Genomic DNA, 12,111 nt, shown 5'->3' with positions numbered 1-12,111 from the left:
ATTTCAAATAAAATGTGGCATATTCTGGAAATCAGGCCTCCCCTTCCACCTAGAATTTGTTGGTGGTGATGCTGCTGTTTTTTGTTTAGTGATTTTCCTGGATTACTTATGTTAATTCCACATTCCTAGTTGTGTGTCACCACCAAACTTTCTGCTTACTTAGCTTAGTGGTCACCTAATGGTTGGACAGGTTTTCTTAAATACTCTAAAGCATTAACTCTTATGAATCTTGCACAGAAGTCTGTATGTGTGTCTGGGAGCATGACTGCGGTGGTCTGGCTATTTAAATTCTTTTACTCCACAATTCCTGCTTGTGCAGAGCCTCAAGGTCAGTGTTGGATGAAAGATTAAGTCTTTCTCAGGTCTCTTCTGTGCATGTTTTTATTTTTCTTCCATTTTTAAAATACTCTATTTTATCCTTTTGAAAATTATTATATGAACATTTTGTTTCTACGAAGCAATGAGGTCAAGACAGAAATATTAACCTTTTAAGATAATTTTGTATCTCTATAAAATATGCCTACAGAGAACATACTTCCATTTAAACACACATCATTTCCCCCTCAATTTAAGTTCTTAGGAGAGTTGTTCAACTAAAGAAATAAGAGTAAACATGAATTGATGTTCTAATATTCCAACTAATGGTCTTAAATTATTTTTATTAAAAACTAACCCCTCTCCATTTACCTCTGGCAAGTTTCTCACATACATGTGCTTCTGTTTGGGGGCTTGTTTGTGTCCCAGTTTCACATATATGTTTGCATTGTTATGTGGTAGGAAAAATGTGAGTGGGACAAATGAATAAATCAAATATCATTAGTCAGGTTTTGACAAGGAGGAACTACTACTTTTTATGCTTTCTCTTAGCCGTCTTTATTCAGGTATCGCAGTTCTGGGCAACTTATCGTTTTACTAGACAACAGACTTTTGAAGAGTGGCAGAACCAGAAAGATTTGAATGCAATGTGGGGCTTAAAATGTAATTGTTTTCATGAGGAGGAACTGAAAAGAATGAAACTAGGTTATCGTGTATCCTACTGTGTTAGAATCCCAATCCTAGAGACAATTTTGCCTTCTCAACCACCTTCTTGAATGTACTCTTGACTTCCTTGTTTCTCAGGCTGTAGGTTACAGGGTTCAGAATGGGGGTGATCATGGTGTAGAACACAGGTGCCATTTTGTCTGTGTCCATGGAATGGTTGGAGCTGGGCTATAAGAACAGAAAGATGACTCTCCTGTAGAAGATAGAGGTGAGGTAAAAAGCACTGGTGGACAACGTCTTTTTGTGTTCCTAAGCTGAGAACATCTTTAAAATTGTGGTAAATAGGAATAGGTATGAAATTAAGAGAACAAAAACTGAAAAAAAGACATTAAAGCTAGACGTAAAAACAAGAACCACCACACTAATGTATTTATCAGAACAAGAGGAAGCCATGACAGCTGGTACACCACAGAAAAGTGATGGACCACATTAGACTTAAAGAAAGAGAGACTGATTATGTCCCTAACATGGATGGAGGCATTCAGGAAACCATAGGCATAGCAGGCTATGACCAGATGAGCACAAACACTTGTCATTATGGTAGTGATGTAATGTAGGGGCTTATATACTGCTGCATAGCAGTAATAGCCACTGAGCCCAAGAAGAAATTTTCTGTAGTGACCAAAGCTACAAAAGGAACATTTGATCACAGTACACATTGTAGGAGATGACTCTGTGTTTTATAAGGAACCTGGCCATGACCTGGGGAATGATTGTTGAGAATTAACAAAAGTCCACCAGAGACAGGTTACTGAGGAAGACATACATGGGAGTGTGGAGATGAAAGTTCAGCAGAATCATCATGGTAACCCCAAGGTTCCCAATGAGAGTGATGAACCAAAATACAGTCAGAACTAATAAATGAGTTCAGTAAAGTTGCAGGATACAGAATCAATGTAAAGCAACCAGCTGCATTTATATAAAAAGGGGGAAAAGCATACATTATTGTCTTATAAACTAATTTAGAAAAAGTAATTGACAAAATTTCCTTTGCTTTTGTAATAATAACAACTCTAAATCTAGGGATAGAAGTGAGCCCCCTCAAACTGATACAGAACATTAATAAAAAGCCCACGGCTAACATCATAGTCAAATGTGGACGTCTGAAATCCTTCCCTGCAAGATCTAATATTGGTGGAAAGAAAACCTACAGAATGGGAGAAAATATTTGTTTATAACGTATCTGATAGAGGCTTAATATGCAGAATATATAAAGGACTTGTAAAACTCAAAAAACAAACAAGTAAACCAAATAGTTCAATTGAAAAATGGGCAAAGGGCTTGAATAGACATTTCTCTAAAGAAGGTATGCTGATGGCTGATGGGCACATGGAAACATGCTCAAAATCTTTAGTTATTAGGGAGATATAAATCTATAAATCTCACTATAATGAGATTCTATATGACACCTATCAGGATAGCTACTATACAAGAAAAGGGAAACCAACAAGTGTTAATGAGAGTATGGATAAATTGGAACCCTGTACATTGCTAGTGAGAATGTGAAATGGAACAGTTGCTGTTGAAGACAGTTTCGTGGTCTTCAAATGTTAAACATAGAATTACCAAATGAATCAACCATTCTACTCTTTGTGATATACCCAAAGAATGAAAACAGGTTCTCAAACAATACTTGTGCATAACTACAAGTATTCATGCTGCATTAGCAATTGCCAAAAGGTGAAAACAATCTGAATTCCATCGAGAATGGATGATCAAACTGTGATATATACATACAATAGAATATTATTTAGTCATAAAAAGAAATAAGGTATTGATATATGCCAAAACATGGATAAGCCTTAAAAACATTACACTAAATAAAACAACTTCAGACATAAAACATGAAATATTATGTGATATTATTTATAGTTATATCCAGAATAGGTGAATCTAGAGACTGAAGGCAGATTATTGGTTTCCAGAGGGAGGAGGCCTTAATGAATAGAGGATATTCTCTGTGAGTGAAAAAATCTCTTGGAATTAGATGTGATTGTTGGGCAACATTGTGAATGTGCTAAATACTTCTAAATTGTACACCTTAAAATAATAAATTTTGTTATGTACATTTCATATAAATTAAGGGACAGACAGAGGGAAATTAAACAATAAGATGAGAAAATAATGTAACTACAAAAGTAGAATGATGAAAATTAAACAAAAGAACGCTTTGAGTCACCTGAAGGTGAAGCATACAAGGACAGGGTCTTCCCTCAAGCTGCTGGACACCTATAATCATGGTTTACTTCCAGCAAAACTGATTTCTAACATCTGGTCTTCAGAACTGTGAGGAAATAAATACATGTTATTTTAAGCCCAGTGTATGGTAATTTGTTACAGCAATCATAGGAAATTAATATAAAATCTTTGTTGTGTTAAACCATTGGCTTTTTAACACAATGTGTTAATGCAGCATGACCTAGCATTTTTTTTTTGTCTGTGTTCTATTTTCACAAATAGATGATGAGTTTTTCTGTTCAGTTCCTCTTATCATTCATTTACTCATTCATTAAAATCTTTTACTGAGTCCTAACTCTGATTTAGGCTTGAATCTTTGTTAGTAAACAAATGAGAAATTGTTTTAATATGTACAGAATTTTTTGTAATGGGGAAGACAAATTAAAGAAGTAAACAAACATTAGAACGAATACACAATTATATATTTTGATCAGCATTATGAAGGAAAAGATGATAGGGAAAAAAATCTGTGGTGGGGAGGAGATTGGCCCACATAAGTTTATTTCTACACCAAATCACAATTTCAGTAGACTCTCCTGAATACTTTTATGGAATAAACATTAGACTAGATTCTGAGAATGCATACCTAAATGAGTTAAAATCTTTGGTCTCAAAGAGCTTGCAATTCAGTAGTACAACTAAATCTGTAAAAACAAACTCATATAAGTAATAAGTGTTTTAATAGTTATATGGAGAAGGTTGACAAATTAGATGATGGAATGAAAGAAGGAAAAGAAATGGAAAAGAAGGGATACTAACATTTTGAGCAGCTATTCTGTTTCAGGAAGTGTGTTACAATCTGGCTCCTTCAGTACCCATTTAATATAATTCTGTGAGATGAGAGTTTCCCCAGTAGTAGCTTAGAACACTTAAATGACTTTTCCTATGTCACACAATTTGGTTGGAATGCATTCAAATAGAATTACTCTATATAGAGTATCATGTCACCTGCATAGAATGACAATTTACCCTCTTCTCTTCCAATCTTTGAGGTTATATTTTACATCTTCACATTTATCCTTTGAATGTTTATTGTAGTGATAGTTGCTTTTACATTTTTAATATTTTTGTTTTTTAAAATCTACATACTGGCTTATTTAAGTGATCTTCTATTATTACTATATATTTGCTTTTCTTATTGGGATTTTCCCTTTCTTATAAATTCTTATTTCCTTTCCATTAAGGAAGACCCTTCAACATTTCTTTTAGGGTAGGTTTAGTATTGCTGAATTATTTTAGTTTTTGCTTGTCTGAGAAATGTTTTATTTTTCCTTCTATTTTAAATGATAATCTTGCTGGGTAGAGTATCCTAGGTTTCAGGTTTTCCCTTTCAGGACTTTGAATTTATCATGCCACTGCTTTCTGGCCTGCATAGTTTCTGCAGAGAAATCAGCTGATAGCCCTGTAAGGGTTCCCTTGCATATGACTGTTTTTCTTTTGCTGTCTTTTGAATTCTCCCTTTATCTTTAACTTCTGCCATTTTAATTATAATATGTCTTGGTTTGGGTCATCTGTTTCAGTTCATCTTGTTTGGGATGAACTCTGTGCCTTGTACCTGGATATCTGTTTCCTTCTTTAGGTTTGGGGGTCTTTTAGCCATAATTTCTTTAAATAGATCCCCTCTCCTCTTTCTGGAACCCCTATAATGGAAATGTTGGGATGTTTTTATATTATCCTAAAGGCCTCATATGTTACTTTTGATTTTTTAAATTTGTCTTTCTATCTGCTATTCTGGTTGGGTGATTTCCATTATTCTATCTTCCAGATCACGTACGCATTTTTCTGTGTCATTCAGTCTGCTATTCATTGCTTGTAGGGCATTTTTAATCTCAGAAATTGTATTGATTGAGTCTTACTTATAGTTTCTAGTTCCTTGTTAAAATGATCTATGTTTAGATCAATTTTCTTTCCTAATTTAATTAGCATGTTTATTATCAAAATTTTTAATTCATTATCTGGTAGACTGATTATCTATGTTTCATTAATTTTTTTTCAAGACTTTTCTTTTGCTTGTTAAATTGAGAGTAGTTTCTCTGCCTTTTTTAAACTCAACGTTCTCTGTCTCTATGAATTTAGGAGAAAGTTATCTTTTGTGATCTTGAAGGGTGTTTTTATGTGGGAGCATACTTATGGAGACTGTATGTGCCCAATGTCTTTGATATGAGGGCTGGATCTGATGTGGATGACAGCCACATCTTTCCTCAGGGTGTGCTGGCCACTATCACCTTGATAGAGAGTGTGGCTGATATTGGAGGAGCTAGAGTCTGTGTGGAGTGTGAGGCGGGACTTCCTTTCTGCTCAGTGGCCATCAATGCACTGTCAGGAGTTAGTTTTACCCCCAAGTTGCTGGAGCAGAAGCCCCGAGGGTCGGGCTTGAAAAGACTCTGTTCCCTTTAAGTGTCTGTTTTTTCCTCTCCCCACACTGGGGCTTTTGCCCCAAAGGACTGTAGTAAATGGGCTTATGACTTACAGAGATGTGATTCACTGCTTGTGTAGGTGTCTCTGGCTCACCTCAGATGCAGCCCAAAGTTATACCTGTTCCCCTATTGTGGTCATCCCAGCTCTAGTGCAAGGTCATGGCATGGAATGGGCAAGGCTGGAGGTTTTGCTCAGCTGGGACTTGGGATCAGGTTGTAGTGGATGTGGGAATTAAAGTGACTGTGCTACTGTCAGAAGTCTGGGCTAATTACGAGGCTCTATTTGACTAAGCAACAATAATAGCTGTCATCACCCCACCTGGACCACTCCCAAGCCCCCGGGTAAACTCTTTGTCCCTATATTGAGTCTTTTCCCAGGTCCTGGCTACTCTAGGTTCAGTGCTAAGATGTGGAATGCAGTGAGTAGAGCTGGTGTGTTTGCTCAGCTCAGATTAGGGAGCATGGGGAGGTGGCACATAGTCGAACAGACCCCTCTCTGCCCTGTCTAGTGGCAAGCCAGCACCTGTGCACACTTCTCACAAGAGGCGTCTAAGCTTCTCCAGCCTTTCTATTTGTCCCAGCAGTTCTTCAAGCAGTCAAAGGGGCTTATCTCCTCCACTGTAGGACCTCAGGACTGGGATGCACAGTCTGTGGCTCAACCTTCTCACTTCATAACTTTATTTATTATGTCTTTATATGAACCTCAAGCTTAGCAATGCAGGTCTCTTCACTGAACCCATAATATGCTGTGCATGGTCCCACTACCTGGTCTTTGCTTATACCATCAACCATTAAACCTACATGCCAAACCTGCCCACACAATATTACCTGCATCTTCTGGACTCAGATAAATAGTCTTATTGTGGAATGTGATTCCTGACTTCCTGTGTGGCCACAAAGGAACCAGATGCTGAAACCTGGAAGTTCAAGAGTGTCAAGTCCCCATGGGGTGAACCTTGGCTGATGGGAAGCAAGAGATGAAAAGGAACGGGGTATATACATATCCCCTTCTCTCCCTGGACTGATCCTAGCTATGATTTCTCCCTCCAGAGGAGTCCAAAATCCAACATGTTGGTGAATACATCTGATGAATAATCTCTGGCTCTTCCATCTTGTGAACAATCACCCTTGCAGTCATGCATTTCATTGCATTGTTTCGCATCTAGCTTAGCTTCTGTTCCCTCTGTTGTCCTCCTCCTTACATCTCAGGGATTTTTATCTTTCAAATAAAATGTCAAGACTTAAATTCTTGTTTCTGGCCCTGCTTTCTAAAGACACATGCTAAGATAGTAGTTATCCTAGTCCCTTTGGGCTGCTATAACAAAGTACCATAAACTATGTGGCTTATAAACAACAGAAATTTAATTCTTGGAGTTCTGGAGGCTAGAAGTCCAAGATCAGGGTACAAGCAGATTCAGGGTCTAGTGAGCCTGCCTCCTGTTTCATAGACAGCCATCTTCTCACTGTGTCTTCACATGGCAAAAGGAACCACAGAGCTCATTTGGACCTCATGTGTAAAAATACTAATCCCATTCACGAGGGCTCTGTTCCCATGATCTAATCACTTCCCAAGAGTCTCCCACCTCTTACCATTGCCCGGGGGTCAAGTTTCAACATATAAATTTTAGGGGGACACAAATGTTCAGACCATAACAGTAGTAGATGAAGGAACTCATGGATAAGTTGTGGAAACAAGGATTCTGTTTCCACCCACATTTCTTTTCTAGCTGTGGCTAGCTAGCTAGCTAGATAGATAAAATAACTTACCTTTTCTTTCTTCTCCATTACCCAGTTATTTTAAATATTAGTCATGAATATCTATTCAGTTAGTCCATAGGTTAAGTTGTTTCCTGTTGAAGAGGGGGTGACTGTTCTTGGTTTGGGTGAGAAATAACTGCAGTATATTATGAGGCACATGCAATCATTAGAAGAAGGAGTCTATTAATTTTGGTTGTGTCTCTGGCTATAGCCTCCCATTCTCCTGTCCATTTCAGGGTTTGTTTTTCTAGTCTTCCCAGTGTATCTGTGAACTACTCAATATCATTTCAATATGTTTCTTTTCAATATTAATAATCCAGAATTTATTTTTTAATTTGTAACTAAGAGCCTTGAGTGCTGAATTACTGAGTCCCCAGATTCCCTTCCAACCCTGACCTTCATTCAAGTGATAAAGAAGGCTGTAGTCTAGCCTCTTTTTCTATAGATGGCATCCTCTTGGAGTTACAATCCATAGTGCAGGAATTGAACTCAATTCCCAAGGTACAGATTGAGTGTTACCCCTCTACTAGGCACTAGAGAGGAAACAGAGAAGGAACTCTCAAAATGCTTACCATCTCACTGGGAGCATAAAACACACAGGAAACAATTCAGTTGCTACGAAGAGCAATGAGCAACTAAATTACAAACAGGAAATCACAGGTAGGCAGAGGTCCCTGAAAACAAGCAAACCAACAGTAACAAAAAAAGCAGAGCATCTATTCCCCATTTACCTCATTGAGAATGAGATGTGAAAACAACTGTCTGTCTTGAGGCAAATGCTTCAGGGATATTATCCTCAAGGACCTGAAAGGAGCTAAATGTCCCATGTGAGCCCAGCACCAGGAGTCTACTAATACTGTGCTTGGGAAAGAGTCAGGGTCTGAAAAATACATAAGACCTGCTCTCAGTCTCCCCACTGCAACCCTGTCAAGAATAAGTTAAGCTACTGGGTCTAGATTCCAGTAACTTCCTAATATTCTACCATTTTTTTCAGAGGTGAGACTTTTCAGACTTTAGTACTGCTCTTACCTAGCTAAGCAGGTCCTCAGGGACTCAGAACAATTTATGTGGGACTGATGGTGGGTGGGAGAGATAGGACAGGAAGGCGAGACTGGAGATTGTTACTTAAAACTACACACTTCCTTGTGCCAGATGACCTCAGGCCAGATACACATCTTGCCCTGAGGTTAGATATAGATGCCTTTATCTCATTTTAGTTTTATCTTAGCATCTCTCTTCTATGTATAAGTTTCTGTCTATCTCTGATTTGTAAGCCAAGCTTCTCAGGAGCAAAGAAACCTCAGAGCTACTGCTCCAGTCTCTACTACCTTTCAGTTTTCCAAAATCCCTGGGATGGAGATTTCTTTTTTTATGGTCTCTTCATGGGGGAAAAAAAGCTATTTAGAGACTTGGCTATTTCTAATCTTTGGGAGACAAATGATTTCGGAGATAAGAAGAGGAGACAGAAAAAAAATGAGAGGGAGATGACAGGAGGAGAGCAGAAGAACAAAGACCAACACCTCTTGGCTCTCAAGCCAATTTACTTTCCAATTAGCCACAAGGAGAACCATTCTCAGTCCAATCTCCCTTCCCTGCAGTTGAGTAACACCTTGCAAGGTCCCTGTAGTTTTCTGGTCACCATTAGTTTTTAAAAAAAGTAACTTTAATTTTAGTACTCCAGGTATTCAAAACTCCAACCCAATTCAAAACTTCAATTTCACATCCTAAAAACATGTGTCTTCCCTCCTGGGCTCAGCCTGATGTGCAGCTCGGGGCTGTGTAGCTGGAAGCGGTAAGAACGAAGAATGGGAGTGAGAAAAGGGGAAACTCTTCAAGTCTGCTGCCAGTGAATACTAGCAGTTGGGGAGTTGTGTGTGGCAGGCACGCTCTGTCATGAGAACATTTGGGATTCTACAGAGGTATTCTCAGGGACCTCCTGAATAGGAGTGTCCTGACACAGGCAACAAATTTTCTCCCTAATCTCTTTCTGACCCCTCTTTCATAAGAGAGCCACTCCATGACCTCATACTGCTGTAGCTTCCTACCCCAGCAGGTTCCTTCTTGGCAGGAGTCCCACCAAGGTGGCTTGAGCTCAAGGACTTCCTGCAGCATTCACTTGGCCTCTGGGTGACTCACTTGCTCATGTTGTGCCACGTGTGAGGACGCAGGATTGCCCCACCACGCCTTCCCCTCTGCCTCCCGCCATGCCATAGTGGGCTGATCCAGTGGCCTCCCAGCTTTAGAAGGGGAGGCTGACACAAGGCTTTAGGTTCTTATGTGCCCCCTCAACTTTCTCCATTCCCCTCAAATCTAGCCAGGAATGAAGTAGAATTCTGGGCTTAGGTTTTATACACATTCCCCAAGAGCAGTTCTGTTGGAGTCCCCCCCCCAACTTGAGTGGGAAGGAGCACCCACACAGCAGTATATTCTGTGAGCACCCCGACCCTCAGGGGTCCCTACTTCCCCAAACTCTTCACTTTCATGACTCTTCAGATTTCTGTTTTCTTAGATTTAAGGGGCGGAGGTGAATGGTGGGAAAGGTCTTGGGACCAATTAGTTTGTTTTTAAGCAATTCCTTCAGGGATACCTAATGCCTTTGAAAATGGAATATACCTCACTTATTGTCCTCAATTTAGCACATTTAAACTACATTTGGAGCCAACTGTAAAAATCAATTTCAGAATCATGTTAGAGTTTAAAACATGTTCATTGAGAAATATCTATCCTGTCTCTGTCTTTTCTTCCTAAGGTATTCCCTGAGGCTCTGCTCTGCTGACACAGTTCCTTGTTAAGTAGTCTTTCTCTGCCCTTCGTTCCTCTTCAGCCTAGAGGGCGTGCCCTCCTCCCTGCGGTGGCCACAGTTGAGTGGGACCATATTGAGCTTTCTTGTGGGGATATGAAGACCTTGTGTTCCTTTCTCCAGGTCGGCAGAAATATGCATCAAGGAAACCAAACCACCGTCTCTGAATTCCTCCTCCTGGGACTCTCCAACCGGGCTGAGCAGCAGAAGCTCCTCTTCGTGCTTTTCCTGGGTATGTACCTGGTCACCGTGAGTGGAAATGGGCTCATCATTCTGGCCATTGGCTTGGATTCTTACCTTCATACCCCCATGTACCTCTTCCTTGCCAATCTATCCTTTGCTGATCTTTCCTCCATTTCCACCTCAGTCCCCAACATGCTGATGAATATTCAGACCAAGAGCCAATCCATCTCCTATGAGAGCTGCATCACACAGATGTATTTTTCTATTGCGTTTGTCGTCATTGACAACTTCCTCTTGGGGGTCATGGCCTATGACCGTTTTGTGGCTATCTGCCACCCCCTGAGCTACACAACCATCATGAAACCCAGGCTCTGCATTTTGCTCACAGTCATCCCGTGGGTCCTCAGTAATGCTGTTGCCCTAACACACACTCTCCTGCTCCTTCCATTGCTCTTCTGTGACAGCAATGCTCTCCCACACTTCTTCTGTGACTTGGCCCCTCTGCTCAGGCTGTCCTGCTCAGACACAGTCGTCAATGAGCTTGTGTTGCTTGTCGTGGGCTTATCAGTCATCACCTTCCCCTTCTCCCTCATCCTCTTCTCCTACGTCCGCATCGTCAGGGCTGTCCTGAGACTCTCATGCACAGAGGGGAAGTGGAAAGCCTTCTCCACCTGTGGCTCTCACCTGACAGTTGTCTTACTCTTCTATGGGACCATTGTGGGGGTTTACTTCTGTCCCTCGTTCACTCACCCTGATGACAGAGATCAGATTGGTGCAGTGCTGTTCACTGTGGTGGCACCCATGATGAACCCCTTCATCTACAGCCTGAGGAACAAGGACATGAAAGGTGCCCTGAGAAAACTCATCTGTAGGAAATAGGGTTCTCCCTTTGATGCCCTGGGCAACTGAATTCCTTTTATCTCCATAAAAAAATGGATGATTCTCCCCAGAGATTGTGGCATAGTGTGATTATTCAGCTTTAGAAGAACTCTTAATCCGTCCTCCGAGGGACTAGTGTTTACCACGTAGCTCTGGTCAAGACCCCACGCCCTCATGTTACATCCCAACAGTCGCACACATCTTGATTATAATCTATGTAACCACAAACCTTGGTGAAATTGTTTATAACTTAGACAATTACATGTGCATGCAGTACCTACAGTCTAGTGTGTGTAACTTTGGAGATGGTTATCACTAATGTCTTTATTCAGTCTAGACTTCTCTAGGTCAGCTTTTCTCAAAGTTTGTCTTGTCAGAACTACTATTTGGTGAGATTTTTAATAGTTGTAAAAATTAAGAGTCCCCTGTTCAAATAATTTTGGGCGACTTCGAGCTAAAAGAAGCAAATATCTTAACCAGAAAACTTCAGAGAGCTTTTATTATAGTATAAATTTCCAGGAGGGTAACATAGTGTGTAGTATTTCTCTAAACTTATTCAGTCATACAGAACGTGATTCATCACCTAGTGGTGTGTGAGACTTGTGCTGTACAGACTGCACTTTGGGAAGTGCATTTCACTGGAGAAGGAGAGAGCATGTATATGGAAGACATGCGTTCTAGTCCTGACTCTGCCCCTCAAGTAGCTATGAAGCTTCAGGCATCTCAGAGAACCTTCTAGAACTTCGTTTCACGTCTGTAAAATGAGGCCATCGGCCCCAGTTGTTTCCAATCGAA

At 40.2% G+C, this 12,111-nt stretch overlaps 1 protein-coding gene and 1 pseudogene across 1 annotated transcript; one reads left to right on the top strand and one right to left on the bottom strand.

Moving 5' to 3' along the window:
• Nucleotides 1–1,041: 1,041 nt before the first annotated feature.
• LOC105066950 (olfactory receptor 5B3-like) lies at nt 1,042–2,623 on the bottom strand (annotated as a pseudogene).
• Nucleotides 2,624–10,350: 7,727 nt separating this feature from the next.
• Nucleotides 10,351–11,316, top strand: LOC105070986 (olfactory receptor 1S1-like). Its single transcript, XM_010957564.3, has one exon. The coding sequence runs from the start codon at nt 10,351–10,353 to the stop codon at nt 11,314–11,316; it is 966 nt and encodes a 321-aa protein (XP_010955866.3).
• Nucleotides 11,317–12,111: the final 795 nt, after the last annotated feature.

Source organism: Camelus bactrianus, chromosome 10, assembly GCF_048773025.1.
Source record: "Camelus bactrianus isolate YW-2024 breed Bactrian camel chromosome 10, ASM4877302v1, whole genome shotgun sequence".
NCBI lineage: Eukaryota > Metazoa > Chordata > Mammalia > Artiodactyla > Camelidae > Camelus > Camelus bactrianus.
This window is presented reverse-complemented; position numbering and strand designations above follow the sequence as displayed.